Raw genomic sequence first — 22,630 nt, forward strand, 5'->3', positions numbered from 1 at the left:
ACTAGATGGAAAGCCAAAAGGACTAAGGTTAGCAGAAAGGAAGGGAACAGACGGCACGGCAGAGATCAGTGAGGGAACCGAACAAGCGAGAATCACTGAAACCAAGAGCTGATTCTCTGAAGAGACCAACAAGATGGACTTGAAGCCACTGACAAGTAACTAAAATCAGACACGAACGCGCGGCCGTGACGAGTGAACAGAAGACAGACTGTAGGGGGCTCCGCACGGTCACACGCCAGTGCGTCGGGTACGAGAGCAAATGGACAAGCTCCTAGAAACATTGTCGGCCAAACGGACCCAGAAAGTCCGAGCGGTTCCGAGCAGTCTGTAAGCTGTGAGGAGGCCGAATCAAACCCTCTGCAGGGACACGGAGTACCAGACAGTCCCCCCGGTGAGCCAGACACCTGAGCATCAGATCCGGTCCTCAAACTTCCAAAGAACAGGAGGGAACACCTCCTGATGCACTTCAGGGGAGCAGTGCCTGGGTAGCAAAGCCAAAGACATCCCATGGGGTCTGTGCTGCTCCCTCGCCCGCAACCTGAGCCCACAGCCCCATCTGCCCTGATCTCTGGCCTCCAGCCCCAGGACATAAGAATTCCGTGTGTGCCGGGCAGCCTGCCGCCCGTCACCACAGAGGCATAACTGCCCACGACAGGACCCGGAGGGAGAACGACGACTGTGTGTTCATCTCAGTGGGTGCAAAATGGGAAGAACTTCCATAGCAAACACAAACTAGGAACAGAAGGAAACGTTCTCAATCTCGTAGAAGCCAGTATCTGAACAAGCCAGACACCCTGGAATGTAATGGTGAGAGACGCCGAGTGCCCCGTAAGACACGGATGCCCACCGTGGCTGCTTCCACCAGCAGTCCTGGTGGTTCCTGGCTGAGCAAGCCGGGGGCTCCGCATCGAGACGGCTGTCCACGCAGAAGCACGGCCCCACAGTCAAAAGCAAGGACTCGAGCAGATGTGTGTACATCGGTCTCCGCTCCGCAGCAGCAAAGCGCAGCCGTCCATGCGAGGGGCCGTGACAGTCATGCGGCCATAGAAGGAACAGAATGTGGACCCCGCCACGCAGAGAGCCAGCACCACCCTTATCACACCCTGGACGGGTCCACCTCATACGAGGTCCCCACGGGATCAGACCCACAGACAAAAGGAAGAACAGGGGGTGCCTGGGTGGGGGGGGGAGGAGGAAACAAGCACAGGGTGTCCCACTGGGGAGACGGAAACGTTCTGGAGGGGACGGGGTGACAGGTGCACCGCGGGGTGAATGTCCTGGGTGCCCCCAAGCGGCTCCCTTCACGGTGACAATGGTCAACCTCACGTGGTGTCTGCTTTGCCAACCTGAGGCGGCCGGGCTGGCACCGTGGCACAGCAGCCTGCTCACACTCACCGGTCAGGTGCATGGTCTCCAGGAGCTTGGCCACCAGCGCCCCGTCGTCATCCAGCTCCGTCCGCACCAGGCCCAGCTTCCTCCGCATCTTCTGCAGGTAGTGCCGGCGGAACTCGGAGTCAAACTCCTCGGCCAGGATGGCCTCACCCAGTTCGCGGGGCAGCTCGGGCTCCAGGGCCTCCAGCAGCTTCTGCAGATTCCACTTGCAGACCTCGGGCTGTTTGCTGTATGTATAGCGGCCGGCGTTGTCGGAGGCATTGCACACGTGGTCAGGGTCGTACCTGGGGCCAGGGTGGGGGGGTCCGTGATTGTCCACGTGGCCGCTGTGGGCCGGCCCCTCAGGCTCCACTCTGCCCTGAGAGCAGGGGGCCGCCCCCTCTCCATGCCACGCCCCTGCCCAGGCCCCCGCCCCTGTCCCCCCGGGAAAGCAGGCCCCTCCGCTTAATGCCTTCCAAGGGATTTGTGCTCCTGGGAACGGCTGACCAGGCACGGCCAGGAGCTGAACACCGCACTGAGCGCGGACGCCAGCCGCCATGCACACGGCAGGTTGCACCTGGGGGTCCTGGCACCCGGGGTGCCCACAGGCTGGCCCCGCTGCCCACCTGTCCAGGAAGCCGAAGGGCCCGTAGTCGATGGTGAGCCCCACGATGCTCATGTTGTCTGTGTTGAGCACACCATGGCAGAAGCCCACGCACTGCCACTCGGCCACCATCCGTGCCGTGCGACGGGTCACCTGCAGCGGGACGGGTCCAGGTGGGCCCTCTGCCCCCCGTGAGCCCCTCAGGCCCGGCCCCTCGCTGCGCTCACCGCAGGGAAGGACGCGTGGGAACGTGTAAGGAGAAAGCACCCTGGAGGAGGGATGCGCGAGGGCTCTGCTTGTCCACTCAGCCACCTGCCTCTTACGTGCTCACCGATTCTGGCTCTTACGAGACCAACAGCGTCAGGAACCCTGACATTCCTCGACTCGGGCCGGGCGAGGCACACAGATGCCCTGCAGCCCCTCGCACGGCCCACCGCGTCAGGCCAAGGACCCTCCAGGACCCAGGCAGCGTGGTCCTCTGGCTTCACCTACCCAGTCACCCCCCACGGTGTGAGCCGAACCCCGAGATGCCTCCAGGCAGCCCGGAGCCTGGGGGGACAAGGCCCCACACATGCATAGCACTCATCTGCCGGCCCTGCCTTCTCTGTTCCCACGGACGCCACAGGTCCCGGGCTCGGGACGTCGCGTGAGACATCCATCCTGTCCCGGGGTGCCAGCCACACCTGAGCACACTAGTGTGGACCCAGGCGCGGCTGTGACCCGGGCGGACGCAGGGTATGCGGTCAGGTACCCAGCACCCACTGACGTGGAGACCTTCCCTCAAGGCTCCCCGCGGGGCCTGGCAGGGCACAGGACTCGCCAGTGTCGCCGAAACCAAGTGATCCGTGGTGTGTCCCGGGACCCAACCCTCCACGCAGCACTGCCGGGAAGTCAGTCTGCTCAAAGCCAACAAGTGGTCACAGGCTTCAGGACAGGCGAGCGACTCAGGCAGCCAGGCAGGGAGCCAAGTGAGAAGCTGTGTCCACGGGCGAGTCGCCTGTGTCCTGGCAGCCAGGGCCGGGGTGCTGCTGTGCGGCCCACCTACCTCCCGGAAGAAGGCGGCAGTTCCTCTGCACACGGTCCTCGGTGTGAGCGGCCTGGATCTCAGGATAGAAGGTGCCGATGACATAGTCAAGCATCTGGACCCGGATGTCGTTTCTCCCCACGCTGGGGCCCTCGCGGCCTGTGTGCTCATCTGCAGGCTTAAAAATCTCAAAGGATCCGAACCTGCAGGGAGGACGAGGTCAGGCAGGTTAGAGGAGACCCCAGCCCTCGTGAGGACGCTGGCCACAGGGTCTCGTGGCCCAGGCTGGGAAGAGCACCCCGGTTAAAGCAAAACCAATGGAAACCATTGTCCTTTGGGGACATGCAGACCGTTCGCCTTTGGTCACGTCCCCCACACGCCGGGCTGCGGGAGGCCGAGGAAGGCACGACTGACCCTGGGGCGCAAGGAGGGCTCTGTGCTCACCCCTGCGTCTAGGAGCACGTCAGCGACCAGCGTCCTGCAGTGATCGTGTCACCCAGGGGGCCTGAGGCCACGTGCGGAGATGTCCTCGGTCTCACTGACTGGCGTTCCCACCAGCAGTGAGCGCCATGTGGTCGGCCAGCCAGCGGTGCCGCAGGGGAAGCAGCCGGGGTCTCCGCGCAGAGGCAGGCGAGTGCCCTGGCTCCTCCACCCCCAGAGGACAAGAGCAGGAGCCAGGGACTGTCAGCCTCGGGCGTGGGCCAGGGCCACGGGGTCCTGGCTCCACAGCACGGGGAACCATACGGTGCCAGGCAGCAGGTGACACTGGGGAGCGACCAGGACAGGAACCAGAGGACAGAGGCTGCTGCGCGGGACGTGAGCGGGGCTGGCCAGGGCAGCGCGCAGCAGCCGGCCGTCCACAGCAGGCCCGGGCTCCTGCCCAGAGGCCCCGCGCCCTGCCGTGGGTACCCGGCATTGACCCCGTGGGCCGTCCACTTCTGCGGCTCCGGGCCCGGCAGGGATGGGGTCCCAGCGCGTGGGGCCCCGCGGGGCAGCCCCTCCAGCAGGCCCCTGGCCACCTGTACCACCTGCAGCTCCGGGAAGCACGCGCACAGCCCTGGGGCCCCGGCATTACCTCAGGAAGGTGGAAGCAATCCGCAACACCACCGTGCACTTCTCGTATTTGGGGTTGCCGTCATAGAACACGTCTCGGACGACCGTGGACTGGGACGTGACGCAGGCCCCCGCCCGTGTGGTGGGGATGCCCAGGTGGAACATGGCTTCGCTGCACAGGAACTCCCGGATGCTCGACCGAAGGACTTTGCGGCCGTCAGCCTGTCTGAAATCACACACGCAGGTCACGGCGGCGTCACGCGGGAGGGACTCACAACGTCCTAAAGGCTTTTTGGAAACCATTCACTGGCAGCTGCAGCGTCACTGCGGGAGGACCCTAGCTTAGAGGATGCCGGATGCCACGGCCCCGAACATGGCCCCACGCCTGGCCTGCAGCTGGAGGCCCAACTAATGCTGGGGACAGCGAGGGCTCCGTCAGGCCTCCTGGCAGGACCTGCACCGCAAGGTCACACACCCCACCCCACCCCGCCGCAACCCGCAATTCTACTTTAAGTGCTCTCGCCATGACCTAGGTCAGCATCACCCATAGCATCAGATGTCGTCGGCTGCCCTGCGTGCCTCGGGCCTTCACGCCGGGCCTCCATCCTTTCAAGAACAGCCCTTGTGGACCAGAACCACCTCAGGCTCACAGCAGAGCCCCGAGGAGAGTACAGGGAGTTCCTGTCGACCCCGAGCCCCCTCGACTGTCACCACCACCAATGCACACCTGTTACAACCCATGGACCCGCACGGACACGTCCCCGTCATACACACCGCCGTCTCCGCCAGGGCTCGCTCCTGTGCGCTCGGCTGCGTGCGTCTGGGCAGAGGGTGGAGGCGGGTGATGGCATCACTCGGAGCAGTCTCCCGGCCAATTCCTCCCTCCCCTATAACCCTTGATCTTTTATGCGTCTCCATAGCTTTGTCTTTTCCGGAATGTGACCATTACAGCACGCAGATTTTTCAGACCAGAGTCTTTTATTTACGGTTCCTCCGTGTCTTTTTTTTTCTTTAACCCAATGTGGGGAATCCCTGAGATCAAGACCCAGAGGGAGAACCAGAGCCGGATGCTCACCTGAGCAACCCACCCAGGTGCCCCACTCCGTGTCTCCCACGGCTTGGTAGCTCGTCTCTCTTTGGCGCTGAACAAGATCCCACTGTCTGGATGGACCCCATGTCACGTATCCACTCACTGACCGAGAGACATGTTGGTCGCTTCCAAGTTTGGGCAATTAAGGATAAACCTGCCATGAGCATTTGTGCACAGAGCTTTGTGTGGACACAGGTTTTTAATCTTTTGGGTAAATAGCAAGAAGCACAACTGCTGGATCATATGGCATGTTTACTTTTTTAAGAAACTGCCCAACTGCCTTCTGTGGTGGCCACGCCACCCTGCGTGGCAGTCAGCGAGTGTGCGCTCCTGCTGGTCCCCATGTCCGCCAGCACTTGGTGTGGCCAGGCCTCTGGATTTGGGCCGTTTTGATAGGTGTGCCATGCTGGCTCACTGTTGGCAGAATTTGCATTTGATGACACATGACGCTGAGCTCCTTTGTGTGTGCTTATTTTCCAACTCTGTCTCTTCTTTGGGGACATATCTGTTCGGGTCTTTAGCCCATTTCAGTCCTTGTTTTCTTACAGTTGAGTTTTGAGAGTTCTTCGTATACTTTGAGTAAGTCCTTTATCACGTTTTTACAAATGTTTTCTCCCAGTCTAGTTTTTCTTTTCATTCTCTTGGTATTGTCTTTTGCAGAACAAAAGTTTTAACTTTAATGGAGTCCAGCTAATCAGTATCTCCTTCATGGATCTTGCCTTTGGTGTATGTGTCTAAAAAATCATGTCCAAACCCAAGGTCCTCTGGGGTTTCTATCTTATCTTCTAGGGGTTTTATAATTTTGCATTTTACATTTAGGTCTGTGATCCCTTTTGAGTTCATTTTTGTGAAGGGTATAAGGGTATATTTTGGTGTGCAGATACCCAGTTGTCCCAGCACCATCTGTTCAAACAACTATCTTTGCTTCTTTGTCAAGATCAGTTAACTACATCATGGGGGTCTATCCATTGTTCCATCAATCTATTCTTTCACCAACAGTGCATTTTCTTGATTACTATAGTTTCATAGTAAGGCTTTTGTCAGGTAGCGTCAGTCCTCCAACTTTGCTCTTCAATATTATGTTGGTTTTTGTAGGTCTAAAATAACCTACTGAGATTTTGATTGGGATTGTATTGAATCTACAAGACAAACGGGGAAGAACGGACATTCTGACAACATTGAGTCTTCTCATCCATGGACATGTGATATATCTTTCCATTTGTTTCGTTCTTTGGGATCTTTCATCAGTTTTGTAGTTTTCTTCATAAAGACCTTGTACGTATTTTCTTAGATTTGTACCTAAGTATTTCATTTTGAGAGGTAATAATGGTAATAATATTGTTTTTAATTTCAAGTTCTGGGATGCCTGGGTGGCTCAGCAGTGGAGTGTCTGCCCTCAGCCCAGGGTGTAATCCTGGAGAACCGGGATTGAGTCCCACATCGGGGACTTCTCTGTCTCTCATGAATGAATAAATAAAATCTTTTTTTTTTTTTTTAAGATTTATTTATTTATTTATGATAGACATAGAGAGAGAGAGAGCCAGAGACACAGGCAGAGGGATAAGCAGGCCCCATGCACCGGGAGCCCGACGTGGGACTCGATCCCGGGTCTCCAGGATCGCGCCCTGGGCCAAAGGCAGGCGCCAAACCGCTGCGCCACCCAGGGATCCCCTGAATAAATAAAATCTTAAAAAAATAATTTCAAATTCCAATCACTCATTGCTCGTATATAGTAAAGTGACTGACTTTGTAATAAGTTTACCTCCTGAAATCTTGCTGTAACTGCTTATTAGTTCTTTTTCATCAGATCTTTGAAATTTTCTACATAGATGTTCATCTGCAAACAGAGTTTTATTTCTTCCATCTCAATCTGTATACCCTTAATTTCCTTTTCTTGTCTTACTGCATTAGTTAAGACTTCCAGTGTGATGCTGAAAGGTAATGGTGGGGGAAACATCTTTACCTTGTTTCTGATCTTAGTAGGAGAACTTCCAGCCTCTTCTCACCAAGTAGATGTTAGCTGTCGGTTTTCTGGAGGTACTATCAATTTAAGGAAATTCCTCTCTTCCTAGTTTACTGAGTTTTTGTCAAGAATGGGCACTCTATTTTGTCAAATCCTTTGTATGTATGCTGCATATACTGATATGATCATGGGTGCTCAGGGTTTTGCAAGCCCTCACTGTGTGAAGATACATCTAGGCCTCCTGCCTCTCCCTGCCTGAGTGTGGCTCATCCCAGTGTGAGTGACACCTCTAGAAACCAGATCTGGCGGTCACCCCAGGGCTCACGGCATCAGCCTCTGGCCAGTGGGACAGGTGCACTCCATTTACCTTCTAGTCTATATAAAGAACTGTGACAAGGAAACCTACTGTCAAATGTCAATCCACTCCTCCCTGGTCCTGGGAATCCCCTCTCACCCAGCCAGATTTCGTGTTCAGCGGGAAGCCAGCAGAGCCCAATTTAATCTTGAATCTGGTAAAACTGGTCCTGAAAATAAGCAGCCTGTCTTCTTCCCAAGGCAAAAGCCAGAACTGGACCATTACATAGCAAGGATAAAGGGCCTCAGAGGGCAGCCAGGCACCCACAGGGCCAACAGGACACATGACAGCAGTCCTTTCTCCTGCACACCCGTGTCTGTTCCCCTGCAGAGCTGTGAGGATGGACCCAGCTGAGGACAAGGTATTCTGTACCTGCCAGGAGAAGCACGTTCTGAAATCTCAACCCCTCCAGCAGGCGGAGGGGGCGGCACAGGCATGAAGTCACCTGCCCACCCCACCAAATCCTTATCTGGGGATCCAGCAGGAGCTGGCCGGAAGCCACTCACAGCCACGTTGGACGTCAGCCTTGCTGAGGCTGGGGACCCCAAAACACATCGGGGGGTGGGTGCCAAGCTGAGTAAAGGTTAACTGACCCTTTTCTTTTAAAGAAAAATATTGGGATCCCTGGGTGGCGCAGCAGTTTGGCGCCTGCCTTTGGCCCAGGGCGCGATCCTGGAGACCCGGAATCGAATCCCACGTCGGGCTCCCGGTGCCTGGAGCCTGCTTCTCCCTCTGCCTGTGTCTCTGCCTCTCTCTCTCTCTCTCTGTGACTATCATAAATAAATAATTTAAAAAAATGTTTAAAGAAAAATATTCTAGTGGATCTCAAATCTAGAAATACGGGACTTAACACTCAAGTTTTCAAACATAAAAGACATCCAATAGCTGATCACTCTCCCAAGAGGTTTGTCTTTGTAACTGAAAAAAACAAACTACTGAAATGAATACACAAAGTTTAAAGATGCTCAGAGAACGAGCAGGCCCCCAAGTGAGAAGCATTTACATATCCTCTGAAGGGACAGAGGTGTGGAGAGCTCTGAGCAAGGTGTTTGCGGTGGGTGGCGGTGGTGCCAAACTGAACTCAGGACACTTCTAGAGATAGAGCCATTTGGAAACTGGAGGATGAAGAACGAGCTCTTCTGGGGGCCAGAGATGGAGCTGCTGGGTGGCAGGCAGGGGGTGCAGGACCCGTTCAGCTCCTGGAGGGAGGAGGGCTGGGCACAGGGAAGTGGCCAGGGGAGACACCTGCCCTCAGGATTTCTTTGAACAGAAAATGGCAACTTGGCTGCAACTTTTTCAGCCATTGAACAAGCATTTAACAAATGTGGCTGGTTTGGCTGACTGTGCGCACTATGAGCCGCTACAGCTCCAAGGGCCCCTGCGCGTCAGGCTGCCTGGTCCGGCCCACAGGTGCTTGGAGGCCGTCCCCGGGGAGCAGCGGCCCTGAGGGGTCCTGTCCCTACGCAGGGTTCTGGCCACACCCTGTGTGCGTTGGGAGGAGCAGACAGGCCCAGGCGCTGCCCCGGGGCTGCCCGCAAACACGTTGCCTCCAGGGCCAGTGGCTGGGCTCCCGCACAGCTGATTCCAAAATCCCTGTGGTTTATGCGCAGAGGGTGGAGCAGCTGCTGGAGGGAGGAGCCGGGGGGTGGGGGTGCCCTCCCTGTGCAGTGGAGGTGGAGGGGCGTGGGGGGCACCTGGCTGCACCCTCCCTGTGCGGTGGAGGTCGAGGGGCATCAGGGCACCTCTCTGCACCCTCCCTGTATGGTGGAGGTCGAGGGGCATTGGGGCACCTCTCTGCACCCTCCCTGTGAGGTCCAGGTCAAGGGTCCGTCAAGGGCACCTGGCTGCACCCTCCCTGTGTGGTCCAGATCAAGGAGCGTCGGGGGCACCTGGCTGTACCTCCCTGTGCGGTGGAGGTGGAGGGGCGTCGGGGCACCTGGCTGCACCCTCCCTGTGCAGTGGAGAGGTCAAAGGGCATCGGGGGCACCTGGCTGCAGCCCCGCGGCAGGGGAGGGGCTGGGGCCTCGGCACAGGCGGCTGGTTCCCAGGCCGGGAGACTGGGGTCACCCCACCTGTTCTAGTTCCCACATCACTGCAGCTCCGTGTCAGGCCCAGCCAGGGAGCCAGGGAGGGAGGCTGCGGGACTGCGCACGGCCCCGGCCCCGCTCCCCAGCTCCCCCTGCCTCCCCTCCCCGTCCCCCAGCTCCTCCCCCCTTCCCCACCCGTTCCCCACCCCTCCCCCCTCCCCGGGCCCACCTGGAGAAGGGCGTGGGGCCCGCGCCCTTGAGCTGCAGCTCCCAGCGCTCGCCGGCCGCCGTGCACACCTCGCCCAGGTACATGGCGGCGCCGTCGCCCAGCTGCCCCGCGAACTGGCCAAACTGGTGGCCGCAGTAGCAGTGCGCGGCGGGCTCGGCGCCCGGCAGCAGCGCGTTGCCGCTGAAGAAGAGCGCGGCCTCGGCCTCCCGGGCCTCGCGGGCGGCGGCGTCGGCGGGCGGCGCGCCCAGGCCCAGCAGCGCCAGCGCGGGCTCCGACAGCGCCACGAGGCGCGGCTGGCGCAGCGGGGCGGGCCGCACGCGGCTGAAGCAGGCCCCGGGCACCGGCCGCGGCGCGGACGGGGCGCCCTCGGGGCCGGGCGGCGGCGTCTCCACCGGCAGCGCGCGCAGGGCGCGGTTGTCGAAGCGCAGCCCCGCCAGCCAGCGGGGCGCCGGCTCCATGGCAGCGCCGCGGGCGGCGGCCGAGGCGGAGCGGGGCGCGGGCGGCGGGCGTCGGCCCAGCGGCGGCGACCGGGCTCGGGGGGCCGCGAACAAGGCCCTGAGCGCGGCCCGGAGCGCGGCCATCGGCGGCGCCGGAAGCCCCTGCGCCCCGACCGGAAGCCCCTGCGCCCCGACCGGAAGCCCGCCCCGACCGGAAGCCGCGGCCCGCGGCCCGGCTGCGCAGCCGCCGGGTGGCGTTTGCTCGTGCGCCTGCGCGGGCCGCGCCCTCCAAAGCATGGCTCTGATTGGTCGCGGCGAGGCCCCGGGGGTCGGGGGGGCGTCCTAGGGGCGGGGGGACCCGGGGGGTGGAGGGTCCGGGGGTCGGGGGGTCCAGGAGGGCGGGGAGATCCGGGGGTCGGGGGGCCCGGGGGATTCCGGGAGTCTCGGGGCGTTCCGGGGGCGGGGGGCGCCCGGAGGAATCCGGGGATTGGGGGGTCTGGGGGTGGGCTTGGGGGCGGGGCGGGGGCGGGAGGGAGGAGCACCCGGGCGCCGGCGACTGTAGACCGCCAGGGGCGCCTCAGCCCGGGTGACCGGGGCGGCCTCTGGGAGGTTCCCGGCTGCGCTGGGCACCGGGGCGGAGGGGACAGGGGAGGTTTGTCCGCGCGGGTCCGGGTCCGGGTCCGGGTCGGTGCGGCCCCGCACGAGGAGCCCCGGGGCGAAGCCGGAGCGGAGGCCTGTGCCTCCCCTGCGCCCCTGGACCCCATGCCCATCCTCCCCCGCCCCTCTGGGGTGACCTCCTGGCACCCTCTGCTCTCCTGGCATAGCACTGCCCTGAACCCAGCTCCTCCCGTTTCCCCGTGTCTCTGACCCTGGGCTCGAGGGCTGAGGGTCCCGGGACCCTCCCCATGGTCACCCAGGGGCTGGGGGCCCAGCCTGGCCTTGCAGCATCTGCCCAGGAAAGGCACCTGTGTGACTGCTGCAGGGTGCCCCAGATGCGGCCCTCAGAGGAGCCTTACACCCAGATGGCGGCAGGGAGCCGGTGGTCCTTGCAGGGGTTTCCCAGTGCCCCCGCGGCCCCCCACGCTGGCCTCCCACTAAAACCTGAGGCCAGGAGCACAGACACACGGGCTCCCTCGCGGCTGGACTGTGCCCTCGCCCCAGGAGCCCAGCACGTGGCTTCCCAGATGTCAGGTGCAGCGTCTGTGCCTGCCAGGCCCTCTGCAGCTCCGAGGCCTCACCCCGGGGGTGCACGGGGGCACCGCCTTCCGTGTTAGGTCCCTGTGGGCGCTGATCTCCCGGGTCTCCTCCTGCAGCCTGACGTTGGGCTGCCTGCAGTCTTGTCCGCTTGGCCTGCTGGCGGAGTCCCCTAGTCCCAGCCTCCTTCCTACCTGCCTAGGGAACCTGGCCTGACCCTAGTGTCACCACCCCCCCTTCCCAGGCCCTTCCGACCCATCTCCTTGCCCCTCACCCCACTGTGCTACCCACACCTTGGAATCTGGTGAGCCTGGGTTCACAGCCAATGGGGGCACCTGGGGGGTGCCAGGGGACCAGGAGGTCGGCACCAAGGGTTAGTGCCTTATGGCACCTGGGGCCCTTGCTTCTGGCCTAAACGTTGGGCTGCACGGCCTCACGGATGCCCCCAGGGCTGTTTTGGGTGGACAGGTGCCCCCCAGGGACAGCACAGGGTCTGAGCAGCCAGGCTAGGCCGGAGCTGAGCTCAGCAGCCTCTTGGTCCCGACCCTGAGGAAGACACAGTGGACAGCCAGGCTGGTACGTTTAATGAGGCTCAGGTGCCCATGGGCGCGGGCCTAGGCCTCGCGGGGAGCAGTCGTGCGCAGGCGCAGCACGGAGGAGCTTAAGGTGGGCTGCTGGTCGCCAGCCGCCCAGCGCATGCCCGAAATGGCCCCCTCACGCTCTGGCCATGGCCCGTTGAGGTCAGCGTGGCCGCAGTCGCTGTACCACCACCCGGAGCCCGAGCGATCGTGGCTGCAGCTGGAGAAGGTCTGGGCACCGTCCGTGCAGGGAGAGCAGCGGTCGTGATCGCGGTCTAGCGTGCTGAAGCCGCAGCCCTCCTGGTTGTCTGTGTGGCCCGAGCCCCGGAACGCGTCCCCTGCGTGCGGTGGCGGCGTGGGTGCTGGCTAGCCGCCCATCCGGTCGCACCCGCTGCCTCGCCGTCGGGGACCCCAGGGCGGGCACTCAGGGAGCGAGTGTTTCCCCAAGCACAGAGACTGGCAGGTGTAGGCCGGAAAGCTGGGGTGCCCGGGGACCCATCCTTCCCTGCCTGCCCTGGCCCTGCGGCAGGACTGCCTTTCCCTGAGCCCCTCCCTGAGCCCACCGGGTCCCTCCCCTCCGAAAGCGCTCACCTGCGTTCCCCGAGTACAGGCCCAGGGTCAGCCGGTAAAACTGGGCCTCCCCATCCACGTGGAAATGGTTGTAATGGGCGTGCAGCGTGCGGTTGTCCACGTCCAGGAGGTCCACCCTCAGCTCTGCGCGCAGGCCCGGCTGGGACGTCAGGTCAGAGATGTGCTGCAGCCCCAGCCAGTGGTCACCTGCGGGGGCAGGCCATCAGGCAGCACAGCTGTGGGACGGGCCACCGCTGGCTGCCCCCGCTGTCGGCCTGGTCCCCGCAGGAGTGTGTCCTACCTCTCAAGTCTCCGAAGCCCTGCTTGTACTCCTGCCAGCACCTCTCAAAGTCCAGGGGCCTCCCGCGGCCCCAGTCGCGGCTCTGAATCACCGTCCAGCCGCCGTCCTGGGTGCATGTCACAGAGGACCTGGGGGAGGGGCATGCACTTGGCATGGGGCCTACAGGTCTCCCCGTTCTCCAGGAAACACTTTGTATTTGAAAACTGAAACTTTGTTTTTCTACTTGTCATGTTATATAAACTTGCATCATATTAAACTCGAGTTCTGGGAAGGGGCGATAAGGTTGCACCCCTGGAGGCTGCTCGGTCCTGGAGGGAGCTCGTACCCTGCCGCGTGGCTGCTGCTTCCCTTCACGTGGTCGGTCTCCCGGGGGGCTCGGTCTCCCCGAGGCTTCCCCTGGCTGCCCGGCCCGGCTAGCTGGATGGTCACACCCTAGCTCTGGCCCCGGTGATGCCCATGACCCCCCCAGGCCCCCACGGCGGCAGCCGCCCACCTGGCCACCCACCTGGAACGGGGTGGCAGCTCCAGCCGGCTGGACGGTGTACACTCCGCTGGGGGCACCAGGGCTTCCCGCCCAGATGTGAGAGCAGTCCCTCCCTGCGGGACACGCGGCCAGGGGCGCTCAGACGGCGGCCATGCCCCCGCGACCGGAGCGGAGCCCTCCCCCCACCCTGCCTGCGGCCCCTGGACGGCCGGGGCCTTCCCTGCTGCCCCGAAGGCCAGTCCTGGCTCCCTCCCCTCCTAGCCGGTAGCCGCCTGACAGCCCCCCAAGCCCGGGGGCCCTAATGTGGGAGCACCAGGGGCCCAGGCCGCGCTGCCCGTCCCCTTGGGGTAGGGGGAGCTGTGGGGCAGGTCGGGGGCTGCCGAGCCTGGGCCCCGGCCTCCCTCAGCTGCCTCACCAGACCTTGGGGTTCCAAAAGCGCCACCTGCACCTGTGGGGAGAGGGGGCCGCTGAGAGGCAGGCCGGGAGCTCTGGGAGCCCCTGGCCCACGTTGGCAACCGCCTCTTACCGGACGTCGAAACCGCACCAGGCAGCTGGCCCGGGGCACCGAGAGGCACAGGAAAGCGGCAAGACCCAGCACGGGGCTGGCAGCCATGGCTCCTGGGGGCACGGACACGGGTGGGGGGCCACGGATACAGGTGGGGGGCCACGGCCTCCCAGCACCTCCACCCTGCGCGCTCACGGCTGGCCTTCGGGGCAGATCTGAGCCCCTGGGCCCCGGCTCCTTTTGTGCAGGTGCCGGGCTCACCCCGCCCCTCTCCTCCCTCATGCTGGGGGGGCCCAAGGGTGCGGCAGGAGGGCAGGGCAGGGGCGCCCCGAGAGCGCACTTCCCCTTGGCTGCGGCCCCTGCGCCCGGATCTGCCGTGTGCTGAGGGCGTCCCCGGCCCACTCCCCCACCCCGCGAACGGAAGCGGGGGGGGGGGGGGGGGGGGGACGGGACACCTGACTCCCATTTCCACACATTTCACAAAACAGGAGCTTCCAAAATTAGACTTTATTTCGGTTTCTAAGGAACGAGTACACGCGTGTATGTGACAGGAAGAACACCGTCCGGCGCGGCTCACGGCCGAGGCTGCCCCGGATTTGGTCGGACACGGAGTCAACACAAACAGTCCCGCGTGATCCCCGGCCCGCGGGGCTGCTGCATCACCCCCCTGGACGTGCCTGGACCAGGAGCCCCGCGTGGGGGGTCGGGGGGGGCAGGCATCTGCTGCATGTGTGCAAAGTGGCGACCACGCACCAGGTGTCAGGGAGGCAGCGCGGGGCAGCCCCGGGGAGGGTCCCAGCGGTAAGCGAGTAGAGGGACGGAGGGGCCGCGTCCAGGGGCCACCCTGCGCCGCCTCCCACGGGCTCGCCTGCCCGCGCCCCGCCTGCGCCGCCCTGACACCCTTTGTCCCAGTGGGATTTAAGGCTAGTATTTCCTGACATTTGCTTCAGTTCGTTTTAAGTTAAAATTACCTGAGTAAAAAAAAATTTCAGACATTTTTAAAAGCCCACAGCAGTCTCTGCAGGCAGAGCCGGCACCCGTGGGCGGCCCCCGCCGGGCCAAGCGCCCCATCGCAGCGGCGCCCCTAGAGCCCCAGGGAGCGGCTCGGCGCTTGCCTCGCTGGGACCCCGACGGCCCAGAGCCCACCGCGAGTCGCTGCCCGCGAGGGGAAGGCACGGTGAGGTAGGGGCGGCCGGCTGTGCCCCCGTGGCCCCTCCTGCCAGCTTGTCCTGACGCGCGGGAGCCCGTGACCCCAGGAGCGGTCCCGCGGGGGCAGGGAGGGGCTGCGGGGAGGCCTGAGCTCAGAGCAGTTAAATAATTCTTTATTTGGGCGGGTTGGGGGGCAGGCGTGGCTGGGTGGGGACCCCCACGGGGGGTGGCGCCCGGGACTTCCTTGGTGGGGGGGCCGGCCCCAGCGCCCCCGGGCTGCCACCCAGGCGCGGCCGGGAGGTTGTCCTTCCTATTTGTGCGGCCGGGCCGTGGACGCCGTCTGCAGACAGTACTGAGCGATGGGCAGCGACAGGACCAGGCTGGTGGCGCGGCGCCCCATCCAGTAGAGGCCGTAGCCCAGCAGGCCCAGGACAGCGGCCTTGACGGCCAGCCGGGACAGCCTGCCGGAGACGGACGGCGGGGGCACGCTGCGGAGGAAGGGTGGGCTGGGCTGGCTCTGCGCGCAGGGGCGCGGGCTCCCGGGCCAGCCCCCTCCCCGGGCCACTCGGCCTGCGCGGTACTCACGTCATGATCTCCTGGATGTTGAGGTCGGTGGTCCAGTTCTTCTCGATGCCCGGGACGTGGCCCATGCCCACGACGCCCACCACCACAGAGGGGACACACTTCCTGGGCTCAGCTGTGGGGGAAGCGACGCGTCAGCCCCGGCCTGGCGGCGACGGTGCCCGGACAGCCCCCGCCCGGGCCAGCCGTCGCCGTCACCGTCAGAGGAGCGCGGCAGCTCAAGGCGCCGGGCGGCCTGCCTCAGCATGTAGGTCAGGTACACGTCGCGCTCTGAGACGATGGTGCGGTGCAGGTCGGGGAACTCGCCGATCATCTCCGCCATCATCTGCTCCAGCAGGTCCTTCTGCTTGCACCGCTCCACGTCATCCTTGCTGGGGGCAGAGGGCACGCTGCCAGCCTCGTGGGCACAGGGCAGCCAGCAGGAGGCTTGTGCTGTTGACCCAGGGCAGGGACCTCCGCACCCTTTGTGTCCAGGCCCCCGGCGGAAGGAAGGGGCGGGAAGGCCTTGTTTGAGGAGGCTTAGCCCCAGAACAAGGGGGGACGAACCCCGCGGCGGGCCCTGGGCCACCCTTCCTGGGTGGGGCTGCGTATAGGAGGTGAGGGGCCCTACCTGATGGGGTCTGACAGGAAGCAGAGGCCCCAGGCCAGCTTGACCTTCTGCCAGAAGGACAGCGCCGCGATGGCCCTCTTGAAGGTGACGGGGATGGGCCGGTCACCCAGGTGGAACTTGCAGAAAGGCACCTTGCTGGCCTGGGGCGAGGGCTGGGCGTTGGTCGGGGCGGCTGGGCCCCGGGCAGCCCCCAGGCACCGGCCCCCCACTTCCCAGTGGCCCCAGGCCCACCTCCTTGAAGGCCTCCCTGAACTCGCCGCCGGGAGCCATGCCCAGCTGCTCGGTAATGTGCGCCGACACTTTGAGCAGGAGCATCTGCATGAGTCCGGACATGACCCCGTTCTGCGGGGAGGGAGCCCGCGTCAGCAGCCGCATCCCCAGCGGGTGTCCCTCAGGCCCAGGCCCCAATCCCCTGCCACGACCCCCGGCGGCACATGTAGGTGTGAGCGAGGGGTACGGGAGGGGTCCTGGGGTGGCCCGACAGCACTGAGCTCAGCCCCTGCCCATGCGGGGCCCCGGGGTGCCCACTCCAGCTCTCCCCTTGGGCCGAGGCCCAGCCCGGGTGCCCCAGGGTGGGCAGCACACCACCCGGCGCCGCACCTGCCTCACGGCCTGCTGCAGCTTCTCCAGGCTGAGCTCCTTGGCCTCCTGCAGCAGCGTGCTCTCGTCCATCTTCAGCATGGACACGCGGTACTGGCACAGCTCCACCACCACCACATCGGGCTGCACCTCCCGGATGGTCTGCAAGGGCCGCGCCGCTCAGCCCGCTGCCCCACCCCGCCCCCGGTGCCCCTGCTGCTCCGAGGCAACACAACAGCTCTGCCCGCGGCTGGACGGGGAAGGCACGAGGCCCCAGTAAGCCCTCCCGGGGGCCGGTCCCCACCTTCACCACGTCCCTCTTGCTGTCATCGCTGAAGTGTGCCGTGCCCACCACGTACACCCTGCTCCCGTCCTCCGCCACCAGCTCGGTCACGGTGCGTGGCAGGCTGGGCCGCTCCCGCCGCCTCCTCAGCTTCATCTCCAGGAGGAGGGTCAGCGCGTCCGCATCGGCTGCAAGGACAGCGGGGGTGGGTGCGGTGCACTCGGGCCACTCGGGCTCCTGGCTCTTGGGTGAGTGACACCCGGGGCCCAGGTGCACACGAGCTCCCCACGCACCGTCCATGTGCCCCGCCCCCGCCTTGGCACCCCTGCACCGGCCGCCAGGGGGTGCACCCCGCCGCCCAGGGCTCCAAGCCCAGGGGACCCGCTGCTGCTCTAGAGCCCCTCCACCCCCCCCCAGCCGCCCGGCCCTGCGTGATCTCAGGAGCGCGCACACAGGTTCTGGGCTTCTCCGGCGAGCACCCTGGGCACCACCTCTGACACCCCCACTGTCACAATAGGTTCCACGTCGGCCTGCAGAGAGAAGGGAACGTCTGAGTCGGGGTGCCCACCTCCCTGGCACCAGCCTGGGCTCGGGGCAGCCCTGCGTCCCCACCGTGAGCTCCGCACGGCCCCCAGTACTGAAGCCTGTGATCGTGGCCTGTACACAGCCCACCCCCAGGCGGCCACGCTGAGGGGCCCCCACTCTGCGGAGAGGCTGGCTGGACCCTGAGCCCGAGACCCTGACCCTGGCATCGCTGGGTCCCTGACCTCCTGGGGTGGCTGCTCCTCCTCCCCCTCCATGGCTGGGCGGCGGCTCCTGCACTGACGAGCGAAGCCTGAGGAGACAGAGGCAGGCAGTCACCCAGAGCCTCAGCTGTGCATGGGGCTCCCTCTGCTTCGGGGACCCGTGGGCGGGCCACAGGCTCGGTCCTTCCAGGCAGATGACACCTGCCGGTCACCAGCCATGGGGTTCCGGGTCCAGCAGACGGGGGACCCTGCCCTCAGGGATCTGGAAACCCTGCGCCGTGGGCTAAGAGCAGGGCTGGGGACACCTGGCTTTGCCCTAGCAGGTGAGCTGGGGGGTGTCCTCTGTGTCCCCTGGGCTGGACGAGCGCCCATGCAGACACAGACCATCCAGACCCACAGGACCCAGGATGGGGAGGGGCTGCCACCTGTGTCAGGATGGGATTCCCGGCTTCCCCAGGACGCCGTGGGAGAACCCAGCCCAGCCTGATGGAGCCTCTGGGGCGGTGCCTGGGTGCAGGGTGGCAGCACCTGAGGACGGGGACACCCAGCGCCATGGGGACCAGCCCCCGGAGCAGACCCACGCCGACTGCTTTCAAGCTGTGGCATGAACCACCTTTGATTCTAGAGAATCTGCACCTGTCGGGGACAGGCCAATGCAGTGCCTGGGGCTCGGGCTGTGCTTCTGGAGCAGGGCTGGGGGGGGGGGCCCTGGGGGAGCGAGGCCTGGGGGTCCTGGGGCGAGGCCGGGGGGGGGAATCTGGGGGAGCGAGGCGGGGGGGGGGGAACCTGGGGGAGCGAGGCCTGGGGGGACCTGGGGGAGTGAGGCCTGGGGTGGTAACCTGGGGAAGTGAGGCCTCGGGGAGCCTGGGGGGACCTGGGGAAATGAGACCTGGGGGGGAGGGGACCTGGGGGAGCGAGGCCAGGGCGGGGGGAACCTGGGGGAACGAGGCCTGGGGAGGCCTGGAGGAACAAGGCCTGGGGTGGTAACCTGGGGGAGTGAGGCCTTGGGGGGCCTGGGGGGGTCTGTGCAATGCTGCTGGGCTGCACTTGTTTCTCTGTTGCTGACACTTTCCAACATTTTACAATAAAAAGGAAGGGCCCGTGACAAGTAAGCAAGGCCATGTGTCAGGCTCCCGGCCCCTTGGACGCCGGGCCCCCCCACCGTTGCACTGGGCCGCCCGGGCTGTGTCCCGCCGTGGCCGTGGCGGTGGCGCGGGGGCTTCCTGCCCCAGCTCCTGCTTCTTCCTCAGCAGCGGGAGGGATGGCCACCCAGCCCGGTGTCCAGGCTCACAGATGGGCGGGGCTCCCTCCCGCTCTGACCAAATGCCATTGGGGTCCAGGGATGTGCCTGGAGCTGTGGGGGCGGGGGAGGGGCTGGCACCGGGTTTCTGAAAGACGCAGCCCTAGTCACAGGGTCAGAAAGAGGAACTGGGTTAGGGCCCAAGGAAGCAGCTGGGCCCCGGGGGTGTGGGAGACAGTGCTTCTGGGGAGGGGCAGGAGGGCCTGGGCTCTCCTCCCCCAGAACCTCCTGCCTGACACCCCCCCCAGCCTGTTCTTCCCACTTTACAGAAAAAAGCACCCATCAATGCCAGGCGCCACCCAAATACCCGCAGGACGGGCCCTGAAGCCGCGGGGGGGTGGCAGGGGGGCCGCGCAGCAAGGAGCCCCGCCCCGCCCCTCCAGGCTCCTGAGCGCCCAGGAGGAACGGGAGGTGACGCGCCTTGGTCCAGCTTTACTCGAAAAGCAAACAGTTCTTACTTGGAAGCAGCTCGAGGCTGCCAAGGTACCAGAAAAACTTCTTAAGAAAACATCCTGTGCTGGGGCAGAGAGGCTCCTGTCACCACGTGGCCGCTGCCCTCCCTCCCGAGGGTGTGGTGGCCACCAGTCCTCCCCGCCCCTCCCCGCCCTCCGAAGCCCTGGGGAGACCTGTGCGTGCAGGGACAGGCGGGCCCCACTGTGCACAGGCCACAGGCACCTGCCCGTGGGCCCTCCTGGAGGCTGGGGGCGCAGGGGTGCCACACAGGCCATCAGGTGTGATGCCGTCGCCCACTGCCGTGCCAGGCCCTGGGGCCCCCTCGAGCTCTCTGTGCCCCTCCCTGCGGAGGTGGGTGCCCCGCCTCGCCAGGAGGATCAGAGGTGGGGTGCCCCGGCCATAGCCTTGCAGGACTCATTGCTTGTAAGCCCCGCCCCCTACCCCTGGGCCTGAGCCTCTCCCAGCCACCATGAGGGAAGCAAGGCCCCCCACCTCGGAGTCCAGCCCCCATCTCCCTGCCCCCCCAGTGGCTGCCACCCAGCGTCCACACCCGGGTTCCTCGCCTCACTCTCTGGATCTACAGGTCCCAGCAGCTCTTAGACCGCTGCATGCTGCAGCGACACACAGGCCCCTGCCGATACCCTCGAGGGAACATAAATGTGCTGCCTCCCACGTCACAGTCCAGTGCGGGCCTGCTACTGGCCACGCCACGGTTGGTGGCCTACGGAGCCCCTTGCCACATCCAGCCGCCACTCCCTCCCTCCAACCAGCTGTCACTGCCAAGCAGGACTGTCCACGAGGATGACCTGGGGCCAGATGCCAGCAACCATGTGGCAGGTCGCGGTCAGGGCTTGGCCAGGTCTCAGACCCGCCACCTGGGCTGCAGGGCCCCCGAGGGCCTCCCACCTGTCAGGACTCTTGGCTCCTGCCTCCAGGACGGAGCTGCTGGGACCTGCTGCCCAGCTGTCTGGCTGCGGGATGGGTGCCACGCTCAGACTTCAGCTCGTGACCTCGAGGACTCTGGGGGAGGCAGGAGTGAACCCCGTGGGGCACAAGCACAACCAACAGTCTGGTTTTAGGGGACAGTGGAAGATGAGTCTTCCAAGCTGTGTCCCCATCCATAGGGACACACCAGGACCTGGCTCTGTGAGTCACAATCCTGCACACAGGTGACAGCAGCAGAGTCACCCACCAGCTTCCAGAAGACACATCCTAAGCGGAGGGAATTCTCCACGGCCCCGAGGGCCCCGAGAGGACCGCCTTGTCCCGTCCTCCAGTAGAGGTACCTGCTCAACAGCAGGAAAAGCCCCTTTGGCATCTGGGACCCGCCGGGGGTGCAACCCTGGGACAGCTTGACCCGCGTGATGAAATGATTAGCGTCTGAGCGTGTTGTGCTGGCGTCCATTTCCGGACGCACCGAGGCCACGGGCAGCTGAGCGTGAGCGGCAGCCCCGTCCCTGCCCGCGCAGCCGGAGCCGGTGCTGACCCGCGTACCCGGGCTCGGGACCGAGGCCCCATCCGCGGGGCCGGCGCTTGGCGGTGGAGCCCTTGGGGGCTGACCAGGACCCCGGGAAGTCACGGCGGGGGCCCCACGACGGTCCTAAGGCCTCGGCAGGGCAGACCCCGGGGCACCGTCGGGGCGAGACGGCCAGCTGCAAGCAGAGACACCGCCCTCCCGGCGACCCCCCGTCGGCCGGGCCGGGGGGGGGGGGGGGGGGGGGGGCCCTGGGCTGCAGCCCAGGGGGTGGGTGTGCGCGGAGCCCCCGCCCCGCCCCGCCCCCATCCCAGGCTGGCCCGGGTCGGCGGGAGCCCCGCCCCGCCCGCACCTCCGCCACCCGGTGGGCTCGCGTCCCCTCGCCGCCCCGCCCCGCCGTCCTCCCGTCCAGGCCCCGCCCCGGGACCCCCGCCCCGGAGCCCGCCGTGCCCAGAGCCGCGCTCCCGACGCCGCGCCGCGGCCGCCCCGCCCCCGACTTCCCGACTCGCTCACCGCGCTGCTCTGCGGCACGAAGTTACAGCCCCGGCCGCTGCCCCGCGCGCACGAAGCGCAGGCCTCGGCCCCGCCGGCCCCGCCGACCCGGCCCCGGCCCCGGCCTCCAGGGCAGCGCCGCCGCACTCGGGGGCCCGGGTCCCGCCGGGGGAGCCCCCCCGCCCCCCCCCCCGGCCCCGCGCGCCCCCCGCGGCCCCGCGCTGACCCTTGCAGCCCCGGGGCCCACGCTGGGGGGGGCGGGGCCCGGCCCGGGGCGAGGCGGCCCCCGACCCCGAGCGCGACCCGGCCCGACCCCCGCCCATCAGCAGGGCCCGCGGCGCGCAGCGTACCGAGGCTGGGCGGTGCTCCTCAGCCGGCCTCCATGCGGCTACTCGCCCCACCGGACGGGGCGGACCGGGGCCGGGACCGGGGGCGGGGCGGCCGGACGGGCCGGGGCCGGGGCCGGGGGCGGGCGGCGCGCGGCATGCCGGGAAGCGCAGTTCCCCGCGCCGCCCGTCCGCTCCGTCGGCGCGCCGGGTCCGCGCCCCTGGACTACACTTCCCAGGGGTCTGCGCGCGAGCGCCCGCGGACTACACTTCCCAGGGGTCCGCGCGCGAGCGCCCGCGGACCACACTTCCCAGGGGGCTGTGCGCGAGCGCCCGCGAACTACACTTCCCAGGGGCCCGCGCGCGAGAAGCCCCGGCCCGCCCCGGCCCGCCCCGGCCCGCCCCGGCCCGCCCCGGCCCGCCCCGGCCCGCCCCCGGCGCCTCACGGTCCAAGAGAAAGGAGTGGACTGTGGAGCCCTGAGTTCGAGTCCCCGGGGCTGTGCGGGAGCAGGCGGCCTTGCGAAGACTCTTAGGGTCTCTGGCCGCAGCGCCCAGCCCCCGGATGTTCTCACGACGTCCACGGAGAAGCTTCGCGCCCATCGCCCGGGAGGGGCAACGCGCAGGGGGGTGGAGGGGGGGCGCCCGCGTGGCTTGGCCTGGGGGGTGCGGGGGGCGCGGCCGCCCCTCGGCGCGGTGGGTGCAGGCCCAGCAGTCCCGCCGCCCGCCTCCCTCCGCGGCCTCCGGTCCCCGAGGCCTGTGCCCCCCCCCGCCCCCCGCCCCAGGGCGCCGACCACGCGGCCCCCTCCGCGGTCCCGACGGGCGCCGTCCGGGTCTGGAGGGGTCGGGGGACG

General features: G+C 65.7%; 3 protein-coding genes across 7 annotated transcripts in view; all 3 read right to left on the reverse strand.

The window, feature by feature from the left end:
* Positions 1–10,322, reverse strand: part of SELENOO (selenoprotein O) — a 13,647-nt gene extending 3,325 nt beyond the window's left edge. Inside the window, 6 exon segments of the mRNA XM_025455649.3 lie at positions 1,396–1,676; positions 1,998–2,128; positions 3,021–3,038; positions 3,040–3,202; positions 4,075–4,278; positions 9,717–10,322. Coding sequence (XP_025311434.2) covers positions 1,396–1,676; positions 1,998–2,128; positions 3,021–3,038; positions 3,040–3,202; positions 4,075–4,278; positions 9,717–10,297 — 1,378 coding nt within the window. The 5' untranslated portion in view covers positions 10,298–10,322.
* A 1,592-nt stretch (positions 10,323–11,914) lies between these two features.
* Positions 11,915–14,856, reverse strand: LOC112665729 (angiopoietin-related protein 5-like). The gene is made up of 7 exons (XM_049115058.1): positions 14,823–14,856; positions 13,807–13,975; positions 13,701–13,728; positions 13,302–13,393; positions 12,797–12,924; positions 12,517–12,702; positions 11,915–12,263 (listed from the first exon to the last, which is right to left on the reverse strand). The coding sequence occupies exons 1-7, from the start codon at positions 14,854–14,856 to the stop codon at positions 11,962–11,964; spliced, it is 939 nt and encodes a 312-aa protein (XP_048971015.1). The 3' UTR covers positions 11,915–11,961.
* On the reverse strand, positions 14,278–21,920 carry TRABD (TraB domain containing). Of its 5 annotated transcripts, none has more exons than XM_025455674.3 (10): positions 21,804–21,920; positions 17,756–17,823; positions 17,440–17,518; positions 17,010–17,176; positions 16,727–16,867; positions 16,358–16,468; positions 16,127–16,266; positions 15,715–15,887; positions 15,520–15,631; positions 14,278–15,422 (listed from the first exon to the last, which is right to left on the reverse strand). In XM_025455674.3, exons 2-10 carry the CDS (start codon positions 17,786–17,788, stop codon positions 15,245–15,247), a joined length of 1,134 nt encoding a protein of 377 aa, XP_025311459.3. In that variant the 5' UTR covers positions 17,789–17,823; positions 21,804–21,920; the 3' UTR covers positions 14,278–15,244. The 5 variants fall into 5 exon arrangements, with proteins under 5 accessions (XP_025311459.3, XP_048971177.1, XP_048971174.1 ...); XM_049115220.1 differs by lacking the exon at positions 21,804–21,920 and adding an exon at positions 21,475–21,494; XM_049115217.1 differs by lacking the exon at positions 21,804–21,920 and adding an exon at positions 20,680–20,701.
* Between the last annotated feature and the right edge of the window lie 710 nt (positions 21,921–22,630).

This window comes from Canis lupus, chromosome 10 (genome assembly GCF_003254725.2).
Source record: "Canis lupus dingo isolate Sandy chromosome 10, ASM325472v2, whole genome shotgun sequence".
In the NCBI taxonomy this organism is placed as follows: domain Eukaryota; kingdom Metazoa; phylum Chordata; class Mammalia; order Carnivora; family Canidae; genus Canis; species Canis lupus.